This window comes from Takifugu flavidus, chromosome 4 (genome assembly GCF_003711565.1).
Source record: "Takifugu flavidus isolate HTHZ2018 chromosome 4, ASM371156v2, whole genome shotgun sequence".
NCBI lineage: Eukaryota > Metazoa > Chordata > Actinopteri > Tetraodontiformes > Tetraodontidae > Takifugu > Takifugu flavidus.
Window position 1 is genome coordinate 7,271,243 of NC_079523.1, and position 27,408 is coordinate 7,298,650.

General features: G+C 45.2%; 2 protein-coding genes across 4 annotated transcripts; one reads left to right on the forward strand and one right to left on the reverse strand.

Moving 5' to 3' along the window:
• Nucleotides 1–1,129: 1,129 nt before the first annotated feature.
• Nucleotides 1,130–11,960, forward strand: LOC130524412 (protein Wnt-2b-A-like). Its single transcript, XM_057030521.1, has 5 exons — nucleotides 1,130–1,730; nucleotides 4,244–4,464; nucleotides 5,234–5,511; nucleotides 5,725–5,989; nucleotides 8,999–11,960. Exons 1-5 carry the CDS (start codon nucleotides 1,588–1,590, stop codon nucleotides 9,226–9,228), a joined length of 1,137 nt encoding a protein of 378 aa, XP_056886501.1. The 5' UTR covers nucleotides 1,130–1,587; the 3' UTR covers nucleotides 9,229–11,960.
• Nucleotides 11,961–14,675: 2,715 nt separating this feature from the next.
• Nucleotides 14,676–26,111, reverse strand: st7l (suppression of tumorigenicity 7 like). Of its 3 annotated transcripts, none has more exons than XR_008950142.1 (15): nucleotides 25,910–26,111; nucleotides 25,472–25,554; nucleotides 24,584–24,743; nucleotides 24,448–24,502; nucleotides 24,198–24,313; nucleotides 24,020–24,098; nucleotides 23,711–23,799; nucleotides 23,083–23,183; nucleotides 22,838–22,952; nucleotides 22,673–22,745; nucleotides 22,495–22,597; nucleotides 17,144–17,324; nucleotides 16,962–17,076; nucleotides 16,716–16,855; nucleotides 14,676–16,095 (listed from the first exon to the last, which is right to left on the reverse strand). XR_008950142.1 is itself a non-coding variant. In XM_057030536.1 (15 exons), the coding sequence occupies exons 1-15, from the start codon at nucleotides 26,076–26,078 to the stop codon at nucleotides 16,000–16,002; spliced, it is 1,623 nt and encodes a 540-aa protein (XP_056886516.1). In that variant the 5' UTR covers nucleotides 26,079–26,111; the 3' UTR covers nucleotides 14,676–15,999. The 3 variants fall into 3 exon arrangements, 2 of the variants coding, with proteins under 2 accessions (XP_056886516.1, XP_056886515.1); XM_057030536.1 differs by having other exon boundaries at nucleotides 16,962–17,054; nucleotides 17,174–17,324; XM_057030535.1 differs by having other exon boundaries at nucleotides 16,962–17,054.
• Between the last annotated feature and the right edge of the window lie 1,297 nt (nucleotides 26,112–27,408).

Consider the following 27,408-nt stretch of genomic DNA (forward strand, 5'->3'; position numbering starts at 1 on the left):
TCCCCTCCTCTCTTGCGACCAAATTTAGCTCGGGACATGAGATGGGCCCAGAATAGGAGTTCAGGTCCCCCCCCCTCATGCTGAGACCCAGCTAGAACTGGCTCAGAGAGAGAAAGAGAGAGGGAGGGAGGGAGGGATGACAAGTGCTCTCACAGCCATCACCTGCTCTCTGTAAAGCAATTTGTTATGGTGTTGTCACTGTAAAATCCATGGCTTGTCCCAGGGGAGGGGGAGGGCCAAGGGGTTACGTGTAATGAGGATCCCGACGTGGCTCCAGATCCAGATATGAAATAACGGAAGGACAGGCAGGCGGGTGGTTGTGCAGAACCAGCCTGAACCAGGGTTTTTCTGCAGGACTGAGTTATTCTGGGAGCAGATGAAGCCGTTCCTGACCCTGACAATGATCAGTGAAGTTGTTCCAGATGCCACCGAGCTGGGTCACATGTTTCCACACTGGCCCAAGGAGACAAATTTGCTGCATGATTGAGACTGTTGATAGGAGCTGAATTACAAGCGCGCGCTCTGGTGGGGGTCCAAGGGCCGAGGGGATGAGGGCTGGCTCTGACTCTTCCGCCTTGATGTTGCCCGCCGTGACGTAAACGAACAAAAATCAACAGAAACGGAGCCATATTAGTTCCAGTCCAAACTGAGTGGATGGATCCAGGATTTTTATCTCCAGACCACCTTTGGTTTCCTTCCAGCCTGTATGAATGCATCAGTTTTGCCTTTCTTACCCAAGCAGAGGGTGATTTAAAAACGACTTTAATCAAATAAATAAATAAACTGAATGATATCCTGACTGCAAACAGAAAAAGAAAAATCCAAACTCAAAGGTGCTTATTTCCAGAAAATAAATGCAAATGAATCAGTTGCTTGACTCAGACTAATATTAATTGTTATTACATAGGTTGTTCCCAGTCAGAGAATAAGCTCACTCTCTGAGATATAAACCATCTCACTGGATGATGCCACTGAGAGCGGAAAGGTCAGATTTCTTTCTTCTAAAGCAGCAGGTTTATCCATCAAACTACTCATCTCCTTCCCGACTGTCTGCTGATCTGCCTGCTGCGGGTCAGGGCTGAGGGGGGTGAGGAGGGGGGAGAAATTGGTGGAGGAGGAGCGGAGATCCCGGACAGCTGACAGTCGGAGCGCGGCGCGTTCGGGTGCGCATCTTCATCGCCGGCTGGGAGCAAAGGTGCGCGCATTGTCTGTCGCGTTTATAAATCACTCCCGGATTATTTTCTTTCCTCCCTAAGTTAATTTTTTATGTTTGCGGGTTTTTTTCTAATTTAAGAGAAGAATTGACTTTGAAGTTGGCGCGCAACAACTGAAGACCAAACGTTTAAATGCTGCCAAAATACTGCGGTGACATTTAGGATGGACTGTCCCGATCACGCCAGAACCCCTTGATGAAGTTTATGGATTAATTTGCGCACAATTCCCACAACTTCATCGACGCAGCGACAACAGACGAGCGGAGTTTTGCCTCATAGTTTAGTTTTTAGTTTGGTGATGGACGGCGGACGATCGTCGAGGAAAATCACACCTGCTGCTGCGGCTTCTGTAAACACGTGAAGGGGATCAAACATGAGCTTCTCGGCCAGAAACGTCGCCATGGGGAGCAGAGAAGAGCCCAAATATCCACATCAGTCCAAGCACACGTCAAAAATCTATTTCATTTTCATTTTGTTCCTGCTTATTTTCACACCCAGAGTGGATTCTTCATGGTGGTGAGTGAAAATCTGGAGGGGGGGTAGCAAAAGGGAGCTAAATGGAGCTAAAACTTGCACAACCGTCACTGCTTCTCTGTCACAAACATCATGAAAAGCTGAATTAATTGACAATCCTCTGTAAGGGAATGTGTGTGCTGATCATCCTCTAAACACTGATGTAAAATGAGATGCTGGGCACTGGGCTGTGTTTCAGGTTTATTAAGATTAATGGCAGTGGGAGAGGGGGGAGGGGGGTCTCCCCTATCCATCCATCTTGCAAAGGTAGGTGGTGGCAGGTGCAGCAGCCGGTGCGTGAATAAATGCCCCTTGATCATTCCCCCAGCAGCCTTAAAAGCTCATCGGATGAAAAGAAGCCGCACCTGAAAACGCTGCTGTCGCAGGAACTGCATCTGTTGTGTATTTTAACAAGTGCGACGGCTCCGTTTGCTTGTTTTCTGGCTCGTTCTTTGGGCCCAGTTACACCATCTTTTACAGATGGGTTGGATTAAAATGCGCTTTAATTTCCCAGGAGGCCCACGCACGCACTCTCCTGGTTCCACTGTGTAAACCCCTTTGTCCTCTCATGTAAATACTTTACGAAACAGCGGCGATTAAATCACTGTAAAATTCCAGAGGAAGAGGGAGACATGCTGAGCAGAAGAGACTTGGAAGCCTTGTGAGCGGATGATTAATACTTATTTAATCCTGGTTTGTATCGTCGGGGGCCCGTTTTATTCCACGCAATAATTTAGATGAGCACCATGTGTCTCACCCCTTCCCCTGCCTCTCTCTCTCTTTCTGTCTCCATGTGTGTCCTCTCGGAGACACTCAAGGGTCTCTTGGCACAGGCGTTCGCACAACGCACAATAAACAGGAGTGCTGTTTCTACTCTGCTTTAGTGCTCAGGGACACAGTCGTGGTGGGGAAGGGTCCGGGAGAGCCATAATGGGAGTGGAAACTGCCCGCTGAGGCGCTTTCAGTGTTGGTGGCCAGGCGACACCAGTGCGGCGGTGATTAGGGACTCTAATGATATCCGGATGGAGAGAGTGGAGCATGCAAGCTTAGAGGAGGAGGGATGTGCCCGCATGGGTTCGATCTGTGAGGTCGGGGGGGCAAAGCCTCAGTGGTCACTTTGCACTGTGGGCAACTGTCCTCCTGTCGCCCCTCGTGACTCCCGCCAAGCATGTGACTTCCCCTTTCAAGAGCTCCAAAGTCAGAGATTACGTGTGAACGGAGAAGGAGGCGCTTCTCACCGAACATTTGGAATGTAATAATCTCTTTGACACCGTGAATACGAGCACCAAATGGACGAGGGGTGTGGGCTTGAAGACAAACAGGCTCGCGAGCGGGAATCTGATTAGCAATCTGTGTCCAGAGTGTAGATGAGAACATCTCAGTGAAGTTTGGAAAAAAATAAGGCTGAAAGTTCAGGCCAAGATCTCTCTCCATCCCATTTGTGGGCTACTTTGCATCTAAATGTCCTGCTAGAGAAGACATGAAATGATTCATACATGTTTTCAGCACTCTTGTTAGTTGGTGCGGTTCTAGTTGTTGCTTTCAAAGTTCTATAGTGATATTGACTAGTTTATCAACCTTTACATCTGACATGTGACTATAGCTGTTACACAAAAGATACCCTCTTTACTCACAAACTGAAGGAACAAAAGCATTTCAAAAAAAGTCAATTATTGGACCGAAATCCTGACCGAAGTCAAAAAGCACATAAAAAGACAAAGAGAGCTTTAATTGAAGAAACTGACAAAAATATGTCATCCGCACAGAAAGTAGAGCTCTCATAAGGTGTGCAATGCACAAATGTGGCCGTTGTGTCGCTACTTTGGCACTGGGTTGCTAACCCGTTGGCTCGCTATGGTCCACTGTTTCACACCTTGGGACAATAGTCAACCTAGCATGTACGAAGATCTTAGCTGGCATCCAACTGAACCACTGTTACACCTCATTTATATAAATATGTATTTTAAAGCTTTGCATGTTGACATTTGCACCTGTTAATTGACGGATCAGTAAGAATGGGAGAAGAAGACGCCGTGAGGACTATAGCCTCAGTTTATGAGTCACATGCTCCACTTACTGTGCTCTCGGTGTACAATATGTATGGCAGTGTGTACTGTGGTGTCATATTTGTGGACTCACTCAGTCGACCTCTCCCTGAACTAAAGCATAAATACGAAGCTAACAGGTGGGCCAAACACAGCTGGGCTGAGCTGCTGCAACATGTAGGTTCACTTTTTAGGAGGTGCACATCTGTATATGGTTAAGGGTTTAGGCAAAGTATCAAAATCACTATCCCTGCCATATTCCCTGCAGTTATTTGTGCAGTTTCTCCACATTCCTTTAGCAACCATGTTTGTGACGCTCACAGATACACTCACAGAATATTCTATACTAGAATCTAATTGCTATTCTAAGATGATAGCATTAGCATTTACTGCCAGAGGACAATACGGTACACCTGATCACTCGAAAGGGCTGCTGAAAAATATCTTTCCTGTTGGATCCATCCATTATAGGTACATCGGAGCGCTGGGTGCCCGCGTTATCTGCGACAACATTCCGGGATTGGTCAACAAGCAGCGCCAGCTGTGCCAGGGCCACCCAGACCTGATGCAGTCCATAGGCGAGGGAGCCAAAGAGTGGATCCGGGAGTGCCAGCACCAGTTCCAATATCACCGCTGGAACTGCAGCACGCTGGACCGGGACCACACGGTATTCGGTCGGGTGATGCTGCGAAGTGAGTCCCCTCTTATGTGACTAAGATTTCTCTCTGCATGCTCCTCCGTAGTTTGTTTATATCAGTGACACTGATGGCGTTAATCATCCACATAAACATATCCGCCTTTATCGGCTAAGTAGAGGATTAATACGCATTTTATTTAGTCATCTTGGCCTCAGGTTGCAAGCAGAGAATATGATGAGTACATTGTGGTTTTCCACCACCGGCTCTGGCGCGAGTGAAGAACGGGGAAAATAGATGTTCTCCAAAAACAAGTAGCAGATCACCACACTGGTGATGTATAAACAGTAATAGGAGATGTAAATATTTGGGTAGATGTTTCTGGCGGCCAGACAAAGCTTTCCTCCCTGACATATCGGTGGTGTTCTGCTTCATTGCATGAACAGGAATGAGGACGGGAGGTGGGTGGGAAAACCAAAGTGAGTAACCCCCAAATATCTCCTCTTGCCTGAAATGAAAACAAAACCCAGTGACTGAGAATGCTGCCATCTGTGCAAATTACGAAGGTCAGCTGGACTGATGTTACAGCCGACCCGCTGGTGCTTCTGTGTAGGTGATCGACCATAAATGGACTTTGTTTCTGGGAGCCCCATTGTGTGGAATATGCAAGCATGATTGAGCAGTGACACGGAAAACATGGCAGAGACTTAAAACTCCTAATAAAACAGTCATGTCGCATGCAACATCAGATGTTTGTAAAAAAAATCATGTATCTGAAGAAATCATGTATCTGAAGACTTTATTCTGATCGTTTCCTTGCACACAGGCAGTCGAGAGGCAGCGTTTGTGTACGCCATCTCTTCAGCGGGAGTGGTCTACGCCATTACCAGGGCCTGCAGCCAGGGGGAGCTAAAGAGCTGCAACTGCGACGGTCAGAAGCGCGGCCGATCGAGCGACGCCGAGGGCAGTTTCGACTGGGGCGGGTGCAGCGACAACATCAACTACGGCATCAAATTTGCAAAAGCCTTCGTGGATGCTCGGGAAAAAATGATGAAAGATGCACGCGCGCTGATGAATTTGCACAACAACCGGTGCGGGCGGATGGTGAGCATTAGCCGTTACAGCACGCCAACGTTTATATTGGTAATTTGTAAAGATTGAGTTGAAAAATTAATCGTTGTCCGTTAAGGCAGAAGGATAATGTCTTGGGACCAAAAAAAGTAAAAATTCAAGAAGCTTTACCAATTTTGCTAACAGAAAAAGAATCACATCGACATCACCGGCTTAACTCCCTGTCACCTTTGACCTCTGCATTAGGCAGTGAAGCGCTTTATGAAGCTGGAGTGCAAGTGTCACGGGGTCAGCGGCTCCTGCTCTCTGAGAACTTGCTGGCTGGCCATGTCGGACTTCAGGCGGACCGGAGACTACCTCCGCAAGAAGTACAACACAGCTGTCGAGGTGACCATGAACCAGGACGGGCCCGGCTTCAAGGTGGCCGACAAGAACTTTAAAGGCAACATCAAGAATGAGCTGGTGTATGTGGAGAACTCGCCAGATTACTGCCTCATGGACCGCACAGCAGGTAGGGGAACCAGTGACCCGTTGGCCTGACCTGACCTTACGTGAGTGCTACATGAAGTCATTAGTGAAACTGATTTCCTGTAATGCTGGAAAATCACAAGTATATAAAACATCATTGAAAAGTGGTAGATGTTCTGGTAGTAGTGCCAGAACACCTTCAGAGCACTGCTGTGGTACCCTTAAGCAAGGTAGTGTATGCCCAAATGCTCACATAGGGTTCTGTGATGAGCTCACCCAGGGGTGGATCCTGCCTTAGCCCACATGTAGCTGGGATAGACACCAGCATCCGTCCCCTGACCCCAAAATTGATAAAATGGTCAAGAAAATAAAAATGAATGAGTAAAAAGTATATAAAGACGGAACCAGATGACCTCATGAACCGGGTAACCACAACGTCTCTCACGATAAGCACAAATAAACGGGTCGGAAACTGCACAGAAAGGTGATTCTCTGGTGTAAAAACATGTAATTAATTATTTCTCTGCATATTTTCCTTGTGTATGCCAACGTGATGTAGACTAATCCAATATCAACAAGTTTAGCTGCTTTGTCAAGCTTTCCTTTGGACTCTTGCCACTACTTTACATACGTTAACCAGATAAACGCAGGGAAACATCTCTTTCAGTCCCCTTTTTGGGTGAAAAACATCCAACATTGTTGGGATGGTTTAAGGTTCAGATGTCCCCCACCAGTCCTGGGGATGCTATAGACGTGCTTATTTGTCTATATGACCTCGTGAGGAGCCAAATCCACGGTGCTTTGTGCTGCAGGGTTTGTCTTCTGTCTGTCCCTCTCATCCTCACAACAGCCCACTTTGATGCACCTCTTCTGCGTCCAAATGTACGAAAAGAAGAAAAATTTTATTGTGCTGAAAACCCAGGGCTCTATTTCCAATTACAGTGGGAGACCACCGAATGACATCTCATCCTCTTCCGCTTTACCCCTTTAGGGGTCACGGGGAGGCTACATGGGTGAAGGCAGGGTCCGCCCCTGAGCATTTGTGCCCTATGTGAGCAATTGTGGGTTCGGTACCTTGCTCAAGGGCGTCTGGGCAATGCTCTGAAGGTGTTCTCCTCCAGAACACCAAAACACCTTTCATATTTTTTCTGCCCGGTTCCCAACAGTTCCCAACAGACTGAGCTATCATCTCCTGAATTACGTTTTTGATTTTTAAACAAGATAAGGGGGGTCTGGCTCAGGTTCCAGCCTTACGATATGTAATGACTGTTGCTTCACCTGGAAAGAAACTGCTTCACACAAGTAACCATCACTACTGCTGGTGTCGTATAAGCATGTATGCACATCTCGTCGCTCTCACCCACGCAGCGTAGTATCCTGTGCCAGTTGTCCCACTGGATAAATCACTATATTTTTAACCAGTCTAACCCTTTTTGACCAGTCCATATTTATGGGGAAAAAATGGCTAACAGACATACCCAAATTAAGTGAATTGCTTAACATTGATAGATTGATGCATGTTCTTGGTGTCTAGGGACATTTCGGGACCTTGGAGAATCTACATCTAATGTCAAAATGAATGTGTTTGGGAATAGGCCTGAGTAAAATGAAAACCTGTTGTACACACCGGTATTACACTTCCCCCCCAGTTCGAAAGAGGATGACACCAAACTAAAAATGATTTAATCCAGGCAGATGGTATTGGTTACCTTTAGCACCAATTACACATCTACAGAATCTGAGCTAAGGACAAAGCCTTCACAAAGATTTTGGTACCTTTTCACCATCAGCCGGGCGCTCATCTTGACAAAGTGTGCGAAGTAGCTCATTTTCCACTTCCAATGGAAAATGTCAGGAAGATACAATGAGTGCTCTCTGATTGGATGTTTGGCTTTAGAGAATGATACCTGAGGGCGTCTCATCTTCTTACTGTATCATTCTAGGACACTTTCAACTGGACCAAGTGTCCATTTTACAAGAGCTGACCTTTAATTCCCAGTGTTTACCTTGTTCTGCTCCGTCTCTCTCCGATCAGCCTCCTTTTACTAGTGTGAAGCAGCTCACTAACTCACTGTTAATAAGTACAAATCTGGCCAAAAGCAGCACAGAGGCCAATTTCACAGGTGGTTCTGCTCCTCTGCTGTGAGTTTGGTGGCGCTCGACCACTGCAGGATATTGGAGGTGTGTTCGTTCAAAGGCGATCTTCAAGGAAGCTTAAGAACCTCCTTGTCACTAATCTCTATTGTAAAGGAATTTACAGCCCGAGGATACATGCGGGATTATTTTGAAATCCTTCCTTTGGTCAATAATAAGCTCTGCTCTTCGAGCCTGAAGGGTTGACTCCCACATTATCCTCCTCTCGCTACTTCAGGGATGCTCTGTTATCAGACGTGGCCTCTGATCTGAGGGACAGTTTTTGTCCCCACATTTGCAGACTGCCGCCTCAGAAAATTGGTTTTGTGATATTTATTGACGATCATCGTCTTTATGGCCTCCCAAGGGCCTCAAACGCCTCTTTATTCAGATTATAATATGCACTTGCTTGGTGTCTTTCTCTTTTCTCTAATATTCCAGACAAATATTAACCGAATCTTAATCACTCACGTGTTTGATTTACTTTAGGAAATCCTTTCACCTTTGTCACGAGATCGAAATCAAAACTAATATTTGTTTCTTCTCTCTGACTTCTTGAAATGATGTTAGCGGGTGTAAACAGGGGCAAGTAACAACTTATCAATTTTAACTTTATCAATGACATCTACTGTATATCTTTATTAGTTACTAAGGTTAACTAACAAACTCTCTACTGCCATCTGGTGGCCTCAGTAAACAAATTAGCTTTGCGTGAAGAGCTCAAAGAAGGGAAATGACCATTTTATTTTCTTTAGCTAGAATTTCCAGTTTTGCGACCCCGTTTAGGAACAAAGCAGCAGCAGATAGATGGAACAGCGTGAGAGTCTGGTTTATCACAGTTTCCGTATCTGCTGGAACACTTTCTTCACCTGAAGCGATGGTGTTGTCTGTAACACAGAAACGTATGGATTTTTCCCAGGTTCCTTGGGCACTGCGGGCAGGGTGTGCAACAAGTCCTCCAGAGGCACCGACGGCTGCGAGGTCATGTGCTGCGGCCGGGGCTACGACACCATGCGCGTCAAACGGGTCACCAAGTGCGAGTGCAAGTTCAAGTGGTGCTGCGCTGTCGAGTGCAGCGACTGCGAGGACGTTGTGGACGTTCACACCTGCAAGCCTCACAAGCGAGCCGATTGGTTAGACATAACCTAACACGGAGACGCCCTTTAACCCAGTTGCAACCGACTCCTTTAGCCGCCTGCTAATGACCGTGGGACCTGCGTACAAGTCTTTTGTTATACCTCTGGCTTTCAACCCTTCCCGAAGGAGACTTCTCAGACTGCGGTGATGCTGGAATTTAGACCCAGTTACTGAACACGTGCTGCCTATAAGTGTTCCTAAAACGCAAACACAAAACTGAACAAACTTTGGGTGTTTGAAACGCAAAGGTTGGATTTGAGGTGAGCGTATTGTAAATACTTGCTGATCTGCATGGAAAGACACGATTGCACAGGGGATCACAGCGAATTTTAGCTTGGAGACACGTATATAAAGATAAGATAGAAATATTGTTCTAATTGTTGTAAAGACACTGACATCGTATCATTCAGAATGATATCCAGTCATTTTATGGTACTGCAACACAATGGTATAAAAATACAAACAACAAACAGTTGCTGCTAATTAATACAACGCTAACACACTGCAGTGAAAGGTCAGCGTCAGTGGCACGCAGGTGAAACACACTGTGAATGCGACAGCAATCTTGGACTTCCAGCTAAAGTGGCAGCACACTGGCTGGACAACAGAATCACTGACAGCCTGCAGTGTTTCACCATGACTGCTGGTTGTTGCTCCAACACATCCTGGTTTTACTGCCTTATCTGACACTTTTGTTTCTACCTCTGATATTTATCTTCCTGCCCACTTGCAATTCCTACAGTGTTATATCGAGAGCTTTAAGCAGCTGTCAGCCTCGCTTAGCTGGAAGAAAGAAACATTAATTTATTCCAGATGGCCTTTAGGGATAAATGTATGTGATTATCCTGTGTCTTTCAGAGTGAAATCCAGGTTTGGTACGAGGTATTTGAGTGCACGTTATACCAGTGGCATCGCTATCCATATATAGCATCAGATTAGCATGAAGTTACCGTTCATTTCAAACATTGGTTAAAAAAAAAAACATCGGCAAAGAGGTGGCACCTCTTTATTGTTTCTGGAAAAATTCCCTATTTGTCACGCTCTGGAATTGATTTTCAAGGTCGGGATTTGATGAAAGTTGCATATATGGCCCTTGTTAAACTGTTCATATATTGTCCTTCCTGGTTTCTATAAACCACAGTTATAGTATATACGAAAAGTAATTCTATGAGCTAAAGATTTAATCAATGCTGCAGGGGTCTCCTCACGCACAAATGTTCCCTTGACGTCCACAGCGCGACCAAATTGAGCTTTTTGTTGGCTGTGGGTGTGTCGTGCTCTGTTCTGCGCAGTTAACTCTGATATACTACATTAAACTATACAATAGTTCAATGCGGAGACTCAGCAGCGAGGTATGGTGGGAAGATTTCAAAACAAGTGAAGACAATGTCCAGCAGGAGATGTTTCTTCTGTCATCACGTTATGACAGAACACTTTCGGTCTTAAGCAACAATCTTCTCGGTCATTTGGACGCACATTTCCCGACTGAACGGTCTGCTAAGAAGTGAAGTATTTTATGAAACCTGGCCAAAGGATTGTAGAGAAAAGAAAAAAAAAGCAGTGAAGTAGCCGCAGATCCTGAGTTTGACTCTTCAACATCTGGTAATGAGGCCAGTCATCATGGTGGGCGATTGGAGACACGGGCCCCTGAGGAGTTTAGACATCTTACGGTAAATGAAGCTGACAACAAGCTGCTGAACGTCAGTGCATTACTGCAAGTCCACGTAATGGGGAGGCCAGCCAAAGTAAAGTGCTTTGAACAAGGCCAACTGCACGCCATGTCAAACCTTCCCGAGTCAAAAGTTAATTGCAAACAAGAGGCTGTTTAGAGCAGGAATGAGGGCTAAGATGTGTTTTCTTCCTAATGACTGCAGAGGTGAGAGCTGCCCTCACACTCAGTGGGGTCTCCGGGAGCCAGAGCTGGTCCGGCCTTCAAAACGCATGTTTTAGGTCCTTAACCGCTAAATTGGTTTTGTCCTAAGAAGACTTAGTGGGTTTTGGGATGGATTTGCTTTAAAGAATATCAAATCTAATCTACAGCATATGCCACTATAGCAGGAAAATGTTTTAATAAGATGGGGAATTTCAATGTATTAATTTTTTTCCACTTGGGAATTGATGTTTTTGTTGTAGCTTCATTGAATAAATGTATTTTATGCATTTGCTGATGCCATTATCATGATCTCCAGCATGATAGGCCACCATGTAAGACTCTACGGGCTCTATGTTGTGAGTTTCAAGTGGCTCATACGACCGAGGACGTCAACTTTCCAATGCTTAAATTTAGGGTTAGTGAACACAAGGGACTCTTTTTACAGTGCTAACATAAACTCCTGAGGTGGTGTTTTGTAGAAAGGGTTTTGCACTGTCAGTCTGATGGTCTGTGGCTAGAAACACCTGTACTAATTTTAGCCATTTAGCTACTTCACCCATCTGATATCTACATTATGATTTGCACCAACTGCTACTTTTGCTAGCTAAAAAAACAGCAGCTCTTACTCAAATAGATGGCTCATAAATGTACTTATTTCAAAATGTAAGCCATTATAATAATCAAGCAATAAGCATTCTGAATTACTGTGTTTCTTTATGTTTTTTGTCTCAGTTTCTCAAACTAATGTCCAAGTTTGTCTTTTCTTTTCTTGACAATGTGTTGTTGCAGTACAACAGAGGCATTTACACATTTGAAATACTGGTATTAAAATACCTTAACTGCTCAATATAAAACCCCGTTATTTCACCCATCATCGCTTCTTTTAGAGGCTTTTCATTCTGTCTTGTCTCGTGGTTATCTCGGACGTTGCTCAAACTGGTGTTGATGGAGACATTTTCCTTTATCTCCCAAATCATTTTATTAAGAACTCTGGAACTCAAACAGTTCAAATACTCTTGTTCTTGCTTTGAATTCACCTGCAACAGAGTGTGGACATTGTTGAGTGTGTGAAGCAACACACACACACACACACACACACACACACACACACACACACACACACACGCACACACACACACACACCAATTAACTAACTAACCCCATGTAAAAGTTTAAACACTATACTAACCTCAACCTTAAAACGGTGTTAACCTTCAAACAGTCATTTAAAGTTGTTGGGCCCAGTCAAACGGCCCACTTCACAAACATGGCCCCACTTTACTTCTAGAATGAGGACTCAATATGTACTAAATGTGAGTACGTGGACACACACACCCGCACGCGTACTCTGGTGTAGAGCCTTCATACAAGCACCAATCCAGCCGATATTATCTGGTTTATCGGTCCAAACAGACCTGCAACCCCATCATCAAGCAAGCAATTGAAAAACATCAAGCAATTGCCACTAAAAAGAAAATTTGACTCTAAACTGTTCTTGGAATTCAAAAAGACAGGATTTCTTTTACAAAGGAAACCTTTTAAGCAGATTAACGAACCCCTTTGATGATCTTTAAATACGCCATCGCATCCGCGCGGCTTGGTGCCCAACGACGTGTGATCCAGCTTAACTCTTAAAAATAACAGGAGAGGCATTGCAGGCATTCTCTGCCATCAAAGTGATATCAACGGGCATCTCAAATGATCAACATTTCTGAGCTAAAGTTGGCCCCGGGGACGGGCTAGCAGCGCCGTCCACGTTTCACGTTCGAGGAAACCAGAGGAGAGAAATGTTGTAATCTGCACTTCGCAATTTGTAATGGGTCAAAAGCAATTCACAGCTGTGTCAATTACCAAAGAAAACACGTTGCATGAGTGGGCCTCAACGCCAAAAAGCTTCACTTCAATCTCATTGCGTGATTAATATCTTTGTATGCTACAGCAATAGGTTGACATGTATAAACAGTTTTTTTGCTCTCCAGAGTGTTTGGCTAAATATGTTTCTTTGTTTTCCTTGGAAGTCACGATGGTCCCGGCAACCCTCCCGGCAACGCCGAATGTGCATGAGAAATCGGACTTCAGATTATGATTATGACCTCTGCCGAGGTTGTTACGTTTGTCTGTTTGTGAAGAAAATAACTCAAAAAGTTTTGAATGGATTTTAATCACAATTTAGGAAAAGGTTGATGATTGGCCAACAAAGCGATGATTACGTTTTGGTGATTTTTGCATTCTGAAGGGACTTTGATCATCCAAAGGTCATAGGTCAAGGGGCTTTGATCATTTTATTACTGCTGCGATGTGGAAATGAGCTGCTTGGCGAAGGTCTACGCTCTCCGAGTGCTGTTTATCCGGAACCAGACTGCACAACGCTGTGTTTTTAGGAATGATTGCTTCTCAGGAACTTTAACGTTGAAAGTTTTCAGCTAATTTTGCCCACCAGTCCGGCAAGAGTGATGGTCCCATGACCAGCACCATCTTGACAGGAGCTTCCTACCTCAAATATTCAAGGCTCATTCCATAAGAATGTCACTAGCATTTTAATTTACATAACGCTTTGCTTAAATCTACATCTTTTCCTGAACACATTACTCAATTTTCTGTCATCTAGGAGCGAGATATAAATATAAATATCCTCCTCTGGGTTGTTCCACCCTCCAATCGTCCAGTTTATTTTCCATTTCTGGTTAGGCTTAAAAAAAATCTGAACTAGAATCTAAAAGAGCTCCAGCCTCGGGCTGTGGGGCACACCATCATTACCCAGAACAAGCTTTGTGCCTACAAACGCATCCCAGGCTCAGTCCTCCTGTCTTTAACTGCCACGCTGTCAGCTACACTATCAACCCCACACATCGACTGAGGCTGACTTGCCTCTGCTAGCAGCATCGAATCTAAGATTTCAGGCAGTCGGGGGGGTTAGAAGGTAGGGAGGGGGCCCTGAGGGGTGCCTTGCCACACTTGTCTCACACGCACCAGGATAGCGGCAATGTGGGAAAGCCGGAACTGCTCACACACCATTATTGTAACTCTTTAAGATAAAGAAAATGTGACCATCATGGCTAAAAATGTCCACCACATCCACAGGATGGATGCCTTTGAATCCACCCCTGTATGGCGAACTACATTGCGCCGCATCTCTGCCAAATGGGATTCATTGTCAATGTCAATGGGCAATTCATGTCTGAACATGCAGCACGGAAACACGCTCTGGCACCGGGAACAAACACTCGAGCAGCTGTCAACAGTCCTCCACAGCGATTTTCATTACCGCTGCTCGCCACTTTAAGCACGAGTGTATGAGTTCAATTATGGCATCAGCGGTTCACTGGGTACATGCCACATAAAAGCATCCGCTGATGGCGCTGGAGTGGTTTCATCGTGAAGACGGACACGGCGGCTCTTGGCTTTATATAGTGCAGCAGCAGCAACAGGGTGACGGTGAGTCACTTGTCCTTGAACAGGATACCGGCGCGATCAATGCTTCGCTTCCAAAGATGAAAGCGACAGACTGCCAAGCCGCGTTTAAAATAAAAGAAACACAAATACAAAACATGCAGGCCGAAGGATTAAGAGAGGAAACGACAGGAAATGCACTTTAAGAGTCATTTATTGTGAGTTCAACTCATTCAAAGGGGCGGTTACATCCATTTAAACGTCCTCCTGTCCTCAGCACACGCTCGTCTTGGCTGCACAGGCCAGAAATTCAACTGGCGCAGATTGAAAACAGAAACACGTGGAGGGTGAAACAGACCTCGAGCGGATCAGGACTATTTTAAAGAATTTCGGAGCATCATAAACCAGTCCGCAAATCCGTTTCCTGGCGGATCAACAATACTCATCTGTAGGCGTCTGTCAGTCTTTTAGAAATCTTCCAAAGGTGAATATGGTTGTTGTCACCATCGGTATTAAAGGTGAGTAAATCGAGATGCACTAAAAGGCACTTGTCAGTGTTTTATGCATGAAAGATATCAGTATTATTCTTCAGCACAAATTACGCTCCCGTGGCTGAATATCAGTGTTGAAATAAAGAATCAACCTTTTGAGCTTCCCACTGATAACACACTGTGTTACAGTAATGCAGAGACCAGCTGTACATGTTCTTCTGCATTAGACTTCTGGTAAACTTAAACCTCCAAACGAGTCATCACAATTAAGTAATGTGGAATATTGTGTATTGTAACTTCCAGGATTCTAGCTAATGCAGTCTAGTGTGTAACAGCTGTTTTCCCATCGTCTGTAGCTCCTATAGCTCCACCAGTGGAGCAATTCCAGCAGAGGGATAACAGTGACTGGTGATGAACCCATTTACATCCCAATGTTGCGGGGGGGGGGCAGCGGTTTCCCCGGTGACGCAATGCTGAGGTGTCGCACCGTGGTAACAGCTGTTGAACTGCAGGGCGGCGTGTCCACTGCAGGCACTCTGAGGCTGTAAATCACAGGACTACTTTCGAGAGACTTTACAGACTTTTGGGTCGGGCCCGCTTGATGCCTGAGGGGCAGAACGCGCGGGATCCTAAAATGCATTCGTTGGATAGGAATAAATAAATTAGCACGAATGCAGCGGTGATCTACATTCGTCACGGTGGCCCTTTTTCCGCTGACACAGACTCAAACTGGACTGACAGACGGCCCAAAGATGAGAATTCAAGCAGGTAGTTTCACATTTGAAGAAAATGACAGAACGGCTCCCATAACAAACAAACGACTCCGGGAAATAACAGATAATGGTTGTGGAAAACGCTGCTGCTGGGACAGTGTGAGAGCGGCCAGGCCGTGTTGATACAACCTCAGCTGGTACTATCGGCCAACAATGCAGCAAGTGGACTTTAATGCTGAAGACAGGAGAGCAAACACTTTTTGTCTGAATGTTGTGTGTGTGTGTGTGTGTGTGTGCGTGTGTGTGTGTGTGGAGCTCAGATTCGAGTCAGCTGGTGCCAAAAACTGGATGGCATGAAGCTTTCCATCTTGTCTGCGAAGAAACCCAGGGGTGCAAACAGTGTGCTGAAGAACTAGAAAGGACAGAGATGCAGAAAGTCAGCATAACGTCATAGACAATGCTGAAAGAAAACCCTGAAACCTGAAACACGGCGGCTTTAGGAGATAGTGGGTGTGTCTTTCTTTATGGGCCTTGGGTTGAAAATGTCCCTTTTTCACCAGAGTGCCACCTCCATCCCTCCATCTTCTCTTAAAGAGCAGAAATATGAAGAGAGTCTTTTTGTTTCTCTGAAAACCTCGGCGCTCCTCCCTTGAAGATGATCACGCCCTCCATCTGACCAGCACATAGTCCTAGATTTACCAGCGCTGTTGTAAACCTCCGACTGTGTTCTCTCTTCCATCTTTCCCGTGACAAAAAGAAGAGTACGAGATGTTCTCTGTGGCCTTCTTTTCACCGAGACCATAAAAACAGACTACAACGAACACGCTGACCATAAACAAAGAATTAGGCAAGGAGAGGACACCTAATCAATACCCACATCTAAAGCCTTTAGAGGCTTTAAAGTATGTATATGTTCTTTTAAAAGCTTCACTCAACACAAAGCGCATGTAAAGCAAAAGTAGCATTTTGTCGGATATCTGATTATTAATACAGTAGCGGTAAGCTGTAGCTGCCTGTGGTCAAAGTACTCACAGCTTTGGCAAAGACGCCCATGAGCTCCGGGAATTGGTGTGTGAGCATGGCCAGCATGGCGGTGAAGGAGCACAGGCCTGCTGTGAAGAGGATGAAGAAGGGGAGCTCTTTCTTTGGGTACACAGACACCTCGTGGAACGCTGGAGTGACGGTCGGGGAAAAAAGGGATATTAAAATCTGTGGGATCGGCAACAAAAGGTGAGTGGTGATGAGTGGTGAAGCGCGCAACATGTGCACAGTACTCACAGGGCAGCAGCTCCCTATCTGCTGTTTCTGTGCATCCTGGGTAGGGGTAAAATAAGTGACCCTTCTCTAGTGGGTAGGGGATTAACCGGAATGCTGTAAATAAGGAGACATGCAGCTAAATGAATCGAGGTTAATATGATTCTGATCTGTGTTGCCAAGTGCTGGTGCAGCATTCGATCTACCATCGGCAGCATATAATGGTGAATACGTACTGCCCTCCCAGGTGCAGTGTAGTAGGTTTAAGGCTCCCTCTGCCCTCTTCCAGTGTTGAAGGTGAAAGAAAGCATATGCCACCGCCTCGCTGTCGCCCCTCTTTAAAATGTGCTCTGGAGGCAGGATCAGGCTCTTCATCTCCAATAAATACTAAAGACAGAAGCAGACGTAAGGATGAAGGCTACACTCAAACACCTTGATTTGGTTTCATCAAAAGGGATGGCTGACGTGATTATTCCTCCTTTCTTCAGTTGAGTGATGCACAAAGCCACCTATTTCCCCACCAACGTTAGATTATCCAATATATTTAAGCTTAATATGAGATGTATGGATGAGAGTCCACATCAGCCGCTCCACCACCCCAGGGATTCTTTAATCATTTATTTGGGATTCTGAAAAAAACGTTAAATTTACCTGAGAAAAAACTCCCCCATCCCAAAATGTCTCCTGAAAAAAGTGCAAAGACTCCCTAGAATTCTCAAGGGGCGGGGCTGTGTGCTAAAGGTGGCTGACTGATTTGGGTTTTTGTGGAAAATGGAGTAAAAGAAGGAGATGAGAAGCAGATAAGATGACGAGGTCCAGGCTCTTCTGCTGAGGAAGAACTTCAGAGGGATGACAGCGATTATGGAAAAACAGCCGACGAGGCGACGGGCAAACGCCCAAACAAATTAATGAAAACTTAAAACATTTTAAGCAAGATTATGGGAAGCTGAAAGACCACAACAGTGGTAGTGGGCCCGACCGCAGTGCCGGTCCCGCGTAAGCCAGCCTGGTTTGGAAATCTTTTCCAGAACTGTGCGGAAAAAACCAGTGAAGAGCAAAGGAACAGACTGACAACAGATCCCATAAAGAGAACCTGGAAAGAGTTGCTGAAGAGAAACCACCGACATGCTGCTTAATGGCAGTTTCGTCAACCCAAATGTGGCACAGACCCACACGTCAGTGCACTCACTCCTGTCCCGTTTGAACAATTCCCCATTCCAACTGTGCGTGCGAGCTCCCATGCAAATGCGAGTGATTGTGTGCGTTTGCCGTCCAGGTGGGCAGGAAGAGGAAACGACAGCCTCAAGTCTGATAAATTGACTCCATAAAAACGCATCAGTTTATCTCGATTTAATGTTTCCCTCACGTGCCGATCGGTCAACGCTGCACTCATCCGTCCTGTTGTGCAATTCCCTCCGGCCAACTGCCCGCAGACTGAAAACATATTTTCTTCGTGTGAGGTGCTTGTTGACCGGCTTGTTTTGCAATTGTGGAAGGTGGGAGGGAGAAGCGTTCCAAAGCTCTGGGAGTGTGTGTTATTGTTACAGTACACTCACTCCATGAATGTGGAACGTCCCCTGCTCGCCCCTCCTGTCTACCCCACTGTTTAAGTTTGTCCCATTGAGTCAGTGGGTACGCGGTGCTGACCCCCGTCCTAGAATTACAACCTCTAGAACAGGTATGTGGTCTGAAATAACCTCCAGCTCGCAGCTACAAATGATAGGAATCAACTTTTCTGCACTGTGGATCTTTAATGAAGGTTCTGGTTCCAGGTAAATCCCCCCCCAGACGTCTGTTGACACTTCTGAATCTGCTCTTCTAGGTTCTTCCTGTCTGTGGTGGCCAGTGCGGCCGAGCTCTGTGTTAAACAAAAGCCGTGTGCGGGGCTGGGGCCCCCTGGGTTGATTCCCAGGCGGCCAGCTTCACAGCACTCTGAATCTCAGACTGACACTTTGGGAAGGTTACCCCGCAGCTAATCCTGTCTAATCCCTTCCATGGACACAGGCTCAGTCAGCCGTCCATCCATCCAACTGGCCAGACTGTGCTGCATCACCCATGTCCCCCCGGCTTTCCCTCCTCCTTCCTGTTTGCACTCACATGAGCGCGGCCTGTTTTCCACTATTCACCTCGTCCCGTCGCTGTGGTTCACACCCTTCGGCGTGATCTTTAGCCGTCCAGGTGCTACATGTATTGCAAAAAAGCAATTCCTTTCATGTCATTTTGATCTTGCATGTTTCCAAAGTGACAGAGCAGCTCAAGAGTAGATCACTAAAGCTTCTTAGTGGATCGGACTGCATCTATCTGTAGTGGGAGCACCAGCGGGGAAGCAGAGCAAAGACCCCGCTCCTCAGATACGCCGCGTTAGTGGCGGTGATGTCATACCTGCGATGGCCCACGTGCGAGCAGGCCACCGACAGCGCGTCACTTTTTTCCTCATTTGGCGCTCGTGCACGCCGCTCAGCTGGAAAAGCTTCGCTTCAGCGACAGGGTACGCAGTTTGTTTTCTGAGAATGTTACACGAGACGGCGCATTTATTTTCTAAATGGCCAATCAGATAACGACACGAGGCCGTTGGAGGGCCTCGTGTCGGGAGACTGTGTTTATGCAGCAGTCTTCGGCGTACACAGGACCTCAGGAGGAGCTGGCGGACTGAGCGGACACCCGGTTTCCAAAGAGCGCCACTGGCTCAACTGATGCTACATCTGAGGACTGGAGACAAAGACACTTAGAGGTGCAACGTGGCGACTTTCCTCAAGCATTCGCCGTTCCCTGAACCCCCTCACTGTCATCAGACTACTCTTGCTTCGACCACGAGTAGTTTGCCCGAGCCTGCGCCCTCTCTTCTGTCGTTGCTTCTTGAAACAGACATCCAGGAGCTGACTGGCTGCTCTCTGTGCTTACCCTGCTGGCTTCACTTAAGTTCACTCTCTCTGCTTAAGCCAAGCCGTCATCTTTCTCACCGTCTTGGTCACCTTTTGACCACCCTTCGTCCCTCCAGTACCAGTAATGAGGCATGAAGTCCAACATAAAAACGCCATTACCTCTAAAATAACACCAACCACTCAAAAGCCGAACCTTCACATTTGATCGTTCTGACAATCTGAAACCTGCTCGGACTGATATTGCGGTCAACTGTGCTCATTACAGCAACTATTTTGCCGTTTTTACTGGTGTTTTCTGAACCCTCGGCGGATGATGAATAACCTGTGTGCGGCGGCCATGTTGGCCCGAGTCTTCTGTGTTTAAGGATTAACCGGTTACAAAGGCTGGCTGCTCAGCTGTCCCTCCTCGCATGCCTCGGCATTAGACCAGGTGACACCTCGGTCCTCTGTGCTCGCCTCCCGCCTCCCCCCGGCCTCGTTCCTCAGTCTGCTTCTCCACTGCCTGTCGCCTCTTTGAAGGAGGTATTGGGTTTCAAGTGTTCTCCTTTTATCCTCAGGCAGTCATCAGCCCAGAGCATAACTCATAAGCTGCCTTCTGATTCTAATCTGCGGTGCTTTGTTTCTCACAATAGAACACTATGACATCAGTCTTGGTTCCCCAGTAATGCTGAGCTGGACTCACAATGAAGGAACACGCAGGCAAACAGGCTTCGGGTTCGTAAACACAAATAAAGCATCAGACGTTCATGTAGTCTGGAACCACCATTAACAGACTCCTCACTTCAGGGAGTCTTTGCAGCATTTTTCCCAAATTGGTGAGGGATAAGGCAAATCCCAGCTGCCCTTTTTCCTGCTCTTTACAAACCTCATTCGTCTTAATTTTGAACGACCGATACTGCTGCTCCGTCTCAATTTACAAACCAGAAAGCCCAATTTTAGGAGGTAAACTCAGCAAAAGGCCACATTTTGAAGATTTTAGATGGCAATTTAGAAGAGAAAATGTCATCCAATATGGGGCGGAGAGACCAAATGCTTCCAAAAGAGGAGTAACATAGCAAGGTGGAGGGGATCGGGTCACTTGGGCTGCTTCAAATGAACGTGCACGGAGTAAATTGCTAGTGAAAGTAAGTGCATGGCAGTTTCGGATAGCAAAATGCCCCTTTTCCTTCTGGTCAAGCAGGAGGCAAACGGTCGGGTTCTGAACCGACAGCCCGCACAGAAGCTGATTGGATTGGACAGACAGATGGAGAAACTAAGAAATGAGGCAAAAGAGAGAAAAAGAAAGATGGACAAGAAGACGAGGAGCAGAGGAGGTATGGAGGAAAGAGGTGAAAAGTGTCAAGATGGAGACCAAAAGGGAGGGCCGGTGTGGGAGGAGGCTGCAGGTTAATGTGTGGAGCTTTTTTTGGGGCTTTTTAAATAGGCTCATGTGAAAACACCAAGCTCAATATTAATATGTAATCTGTTCAGCATGCTCGATAAAACACCTGCACACGTACTCTTGACTCAGCATTTTGAAGTGCACCTTTCAGTCTGAACTGAGCTGTGTTCATTTACCCAGGAAAGTACAGTCTGAACTCCTGAGCTGCTCGACCGCAGTGCTGCTCTGTTTCTTTTCACCCGGTGATTTCCTTCCTGTCACATGCTAATGTTTGAAACCGACACAAACACATGCAGTGGCTGTTTGTTGCACATCGGCGCAGCTCTGGGGCCTGATGCAGCTCCAACAAAAGCTCCGATTCCCCACACACGTTTGAAGGATATCTAGGTGAATATATTAACTACAATTCAAGAGCAACACAGTCCTATAAAAAGGCTGAAATCACAGGTGCACTCATCATTCAGACATGCAGGATAATACAATGCAGACCCTCCTCAATCCCCACAGAGGGATGCTGAAAGACAGGCCTTTCCAATAATCCTCTGTGAAAGCCTCGTGACAATTTTCATAATATTGGCCATTCATTGAAACTCAGCTCGATGAGGACGGCTGCGATGGCGTGTTTGGCCCAAACAAGGGATGAGAGGAGATGAGGGAGCAGGGGAGGATAAGAGACGGGATGAGGGTACGTGATGAGAGGTGACGACGACAGCCGACTCTGGGCGGAGCAGAGACGAGGGACAGGTGGAGATGAGGGCCTGTGATTTAAACTCAAAGGCTGCATCAAAGAGGTGGCTGGAGAGCCCTCTTTCTCTCTCCCTCATACACACAAATCCCCCCTATAATCTTGAGAATAAAAGGCAAAACTGCATGTGTAAAGTCTAATGCCACGGCCTCTCCACTGAAAGACTTAAGAATAATTCTGTGTTTTCTATTTGCAATTTGATGCAGATCCCAAATCCCAGATGCAAACTTAAACTTGGTTAATAAGCCATTTAAAGATTTATAATAATAATAAAACACTCGAAAGCACAAATCCGTGACACAGTAAAATTACTAGTAGATGATCTCAGAAAACAATGGATTAAAGTTCAATCAATTAAATTTAAATTAAGTAACTGTATCAAGGCTCTTACTGACACCTGCTGGCGAACCTGCGCATAACACGTTTGGAGAAAAATAATTCTTTTCAGTTTAAAAATATGTAGAGATCCAGACCAAAACCACAGCCTCACGTGCATAGGCAGATTAAAGTCTTCAATTTTCTATCCCTTAAACATAACTAAAGACTGACCTTTGGCACGTGTGGATTGAACTCGACGGCTCTGTGAATGGCCTCCACAGCGTTCATCTCCGCGGAGCTTAACCCTCGTCTCGAGGCCGCCTCTGGAGAAAACCTGACGGGGAAAGACACAAAATGAGCGCACGCACATCTCAAATATGCGGTTGGCTTCGGCTGATGTGCGACATACTTATCTGACACGGCTCGCGCTTTCAGCAGTGCAGATGTGTAACATATAGTGGCCGATTTTGGCAAACTGATGTCTGGGACGGCAGAAATAAAAGATCTCACATGATACATTCCTACCCAAGCATGGGAAAGTCACTTCACAAGTTTTTATTGGTTTAAGCCTTACCGTCATATTTGGCAAGGACTGCTTGTACATCAGCGTATGCCTGAAGTTCTAAAAGGGCTTCCAAAAGGTTTTCATGTATATTTAACATCCCTAGCAGAGGAAACTCCTTCATTAACTATAAAAAGAAGAAATATAACTCATTAACAGTCAATGCCTCGGCACCCATGACCTATAAAAAATATAAAAGTGGCCAATACAATCTTTACATACAGCTCCAAGAGGTATAGATTTTAATAGAAACTCACATCTCTCATCATTTTTACTGCTTCTTTAACCCGTCCCAGTTTGCGTGCGCACATTGCCAGTCTGCGCTTAATATACACCAGTAGGTTGATGTCTTTTCCAGCTGTGGGGGGCAGAAAATGTGAGACATTTTATATACCGAAGCACCGTAAGGCTACGGATTCAATATGTAGGGCGTCTCCATAAAAACACGAGGACAAATGAGAAAGGCAGGAGGCTCCGTCGGCCTCCACATGCACACACGCTCGCTTTCATTCTGCGTCACCCAAGTGTTCACTGCCAGACTCCTGTTGCGATGGCGTTGGGCGGAGTAGAGGCCTGCTTTCACACGGCGCGATTTACGAGATGGTTTCACACGAGGGACCAAAAACGGACGTTCGGTCAAATATTTCAAAATTTACACGTGAGACGTCAGATTTAGATTCTTTATTTTGATGAATTACGATGATCTAAGTGCATCATCTACAGCTTATGACCGGAGGAGGGCGTGTCCATCCAATAGACCCATGAAAACGTCCAAATATTCCACTGAGAAACGGGGAAAATCGCTGCGCTGTGGCTGAAGCGTGCCCATACGCCCCGTGCTGACCCTTCCCTGGGCGAACACAGATGTGTTTTAAACACACTTACCGATGCTCAGGGCTTTTCTGAAGAGGCGCTCGGCTTCTGTGATGGTTGTGGCTTCTTCTTCTGCGAGGAGCACGTAAGCCGCGGCACAGCTACACACACATTTGAGGGACATGCACACGTTACTGTCAAAATTGTGCCATACGGGTAGAAAATCACCTATAACAGGGGCGACTTTGAGTATAATCATGTGTTATTCCTTTATTATGCATCTATCCAGCCATTAGAAAGTATATGATCAGACATTAATACGTGTTTAGTGACCTCATCAAAACAGCATTAAGTATGATTGTTGAAAGGAAAAACACTGACTCTTGGTTCATTTCCAGGGCTTGGTAGGCTGCTCTGATCCTGGCTTGAGGGTTTCTCTCTCGCCAGGCTTTTTGCATTACTGTCGTGTGATAGAAACATGTTAAATTTGATGTTCTGATTAGTTAGAATGTGTTAAACACCGCTGTAACCTTTGGGTCTTTTGTGTACTAAAGCTCACCAGCGTCTTCTGGCCTCAACTGTGGGGTGTCACCTGTGAAGAAGGTCTGATGGTCCTGAGCAGAAAGGTTCATATCGTAGTAGGTTAATGGCTCCTTCCCTGTGACCCAGGTGTACCTGCAGCACACACAGCAAACCGCAAACAGCACTATGAAGCTAACAAGCCTCCCTTTTAGTTTGCACTTAAGACTTCGCAGACAACCTTTAATTTGAAGTAATTTTAGAGGTATTTTAAGCTTAGGCAGACGTACCTGTTGTATTCTGCTCCTCTGAACAGATTTAGTGGGTTTCTCCAGACCTTACACTCTATCAGAATGACAACATAACAGAGTGTCAGCGCACCATCCACCACGATTGTTTTAATGACCACATGTACAGCATGTTTACCTGAAACACTGGGCCTGGGCTCCGTCTCGCCATTAATTGATGTAAAGAGGCCAGTCGCGGAGCTGCTCTCAACCCCACCGAGAAGAGGACGCAGGTGACTTACTGACACTTGCTCTATGAACGAGGTCCCGTATTTACGGAAATACCACCACTCAAATATCTGCCATGGAAACAAAGACAGTGGCAACATTTCTTTAAAAATGATACCACACAAAGCATGGTTTTAATTGCTCTTTTTATGTAATTACGTCATCACTTTATGATATTATATTTGGTTTTTTTTTTTATATATATAAAAGTCGGGTAGGTAAGAGTGGCACTAGTTGAGTCAGCCAGGAGAGGACTGGGCTGAGAAGCAGAAGGTCCTTGGTTCAAGCCCCGGTGCAGACAAAACATGAGAAGCCTTCTGGTAGTAGTGGGGGGTGCCAGGACACCTGCGGGGCACTGTCAAGGTGGCCTTGAGCGAGGTACCAAATCTCCAAATGCTCATAATGATTCATTCAGGGGTGTATACTGCCTTTGCCCATATGCCCATGGCCCCCAAAGGGATACAGTAGTGAAGAAAAAAAAGTGCCAAATGGTGTGGATCCTGCTAATAGTCTCACATTTTAATTCACTTTAATTCACCAAGAGCATTTTTGATGTTTTGCTCCAAATGCTGCAGAAAGTTCAAAATGTCATATCTTCTCAATGATGATAAACACTAAAAAAAAAGGATTTTAAATGACTTTAATGAATTGTTGATCCAATAAGAATAATAATGAATAAGATCAAAAGTCTTAAGGCTTTTTTTTGGGTATAGTTCCATCATACCCGAGGTTCTATGAGGCATCATGCTGATCCAAAAGCTTTACACATGCTTGTGGACTGTAAGAATAAATAACTCACAAGAATAAGTCCAGAGATGAGGGAAGACGTTCCAGTGAGAGCCACATAGAATTTTGGGGTCAGTGTGTTTAAAAACACTGAAGCTGAAATAAGAGAGAAAACAGCACAGCGATACAATCAGTGTAATTTTTTTGCTTTAAAAAAAATCAACAGAGCACAATAATGATCATTATTATTTCATTGTTATTAACACATCGGTTTAGCAAATAAAGACAGCTGATTCGGCTATTCGGAACAAAATGATCATGCATGGAAATAATCACTAAAGTTAAGCTTCGTGCCTCGCACATCTCTGTTAAAGTTAAAAATAATCTGGAGCTAAAAGAATCCGAAGATTCCCCTTTTAACTGGAGCAGACTGCTATCTGTCAAGGCTCTCGCTGGCTGTCAGCTAAAGCCGAAGGCTAACAATAGCTAGCTAGCTTTTGCATTTATTCACCTGATGCAAGAGTTTCCTGCAGTTTGAGCGGACTCCACAGCACGTATATCATGATCAGCACCATGCCGAACCAGATGAAGCAAACGTAAGTCCATGACCAAGAGAGCCAGGACTTTAATTTCTCTGTAAATCCATTAGATTGTGGATTACTGCCAGCGGTGTTCTCCATGTTTCTCCGGATGCCTGTAAACAGAGGAGTCACGTGACCGCGAAGCCACAGGCTTTTATTTTGAAATATCGATAGTAATTTCATTTCCGGAGAAGACCAACTATAAACATAGAAGGTAATTTTGGTGCAAAAGAAGGACGAGTGGATGTACAACATAATAACCAATAAAAGAGAAACGCTAATTAAACCAAGCAAGATCATTAGCATTCTTACTTCTATTCTATCAGGCCATGGAATCCACTTAACGTACATTTAATGAAAATAATAGATTAAATCCATTTTAAACAATTGATCCAGAATAATACATATGAAAATAACATAGAAAAGCAATACATAAATATAGTACACTACGAAATTCTCAGTTCCGGCTCCACCAGCAAGTTGCGCGGACAAAAGTTCAACCCGGGACTTTATAATTATGATTTATAATATAATTATGTCATTTTATCCTAATTGCCTTAAATCTTTTTCCAGCATATGGGGCTGCAGACATATTTTTGATTCATTTTCATCAATTATTATATTCGTAGAGGTGCTTCCTGCATAATGTTTTATCTTTTAGAACTCAACCTTTAAAGTTCACCTTTAAATTTCATACAGATCTCAACATTTGAGAGCCTGCAGTGATGTTAGGGATGTCTGGTATTGTTTTGTTGAGGACCGCAACCAACGACGCTGCTCTTTTCCGTGTTTTAAGGTATCGTTTATTTTCACACTTTCAGAAATGGCGTTGTAACAGAGTGTAGTGAAACGCAGATATTATTCATTGAAAGATTTAACGGATTAAATATCTCTTAATATCTTAGAATCTGTCTGTCCTAAGATCAAGTACAAACATGAGATCTGGAAATATTGATCTTTACAGAAGTAACATATTTAACATATTTACTTACAGTTCCTTCTATGACCAGTAGGTGGTGGTATTACAGCGGTAATACATGTATCGGCTGGTTTTTCTAATCCAGGGGTCGGCAACCCGCGGCTCTGGAGCCGCATGCGGCTCTTTGGCGCCGCCCTAGTGGCTCCCTGGAGCTTTTCCCAAAAATATGAAAATGGAAATTGTTTTAATATAATTTCTGTAGGAGGAAAAACGTGACAAACATTCTTAAAGTTTTCCAATGCTGTATAAATGTGTATAATAAATATTTAATTTCAACATCTCATTATAATGGAAGTTAAACTTAAAGCGTCATCGTACAGCAGAGCGGCCACGTGGTGCGTCATTCTCTCCAGGATGCTGCAGGGAAAATAAACATTTAATCATGAATGCTCTTTATGTATTTGTAGCCTACTTATCATTTGGAAAGTAGGTAATACAGCTAATATAGAC

Coding starts and splice junctions, on each gene's coding strand:
- LOC130524412 (XM_057030521.1), top strand. CDS start 1,588: ATGAGCTTCTCGGCCAGAAACGTCGCCATGGGGAGCAGAGAAGAGCCC. Junction 4,465..5,233: donor CGGTCGGGTGATGCTGCGAA/GTGAGTCCCCTC, acceptor CCTTGCACACAG/GCAGTCGAGAGGCAGCGTTT. Junction 5,512..5,724: donor ACAACCGGTGCGGGCGGATG/GTGAGCATTAGC, acceptor CCTCTGCATTAG/GCAGTGAAGCGCTTTATGAA.
- st7l (XM_057030535.1), bottom strand. CDS start 26,078: ATGGAGAACACCGCTGGCAGTAATCCACAATCTAATGGATTTACAGAG. Junction 24,503..24,583: donor GCCCAGGCCCAGTGTTTCAG/GTAAACATGCTG, acceptor TCATTCTGATAG/AGTGTAAGGTCTGGAGAAAC. Junction 17,325..22,494: donor TCAATCCACACGTGCCAAAG/GTCAGTCTTTAG, acceptor TTCTGTCTTTAG/TATTTATTGGAGATGAAGAG.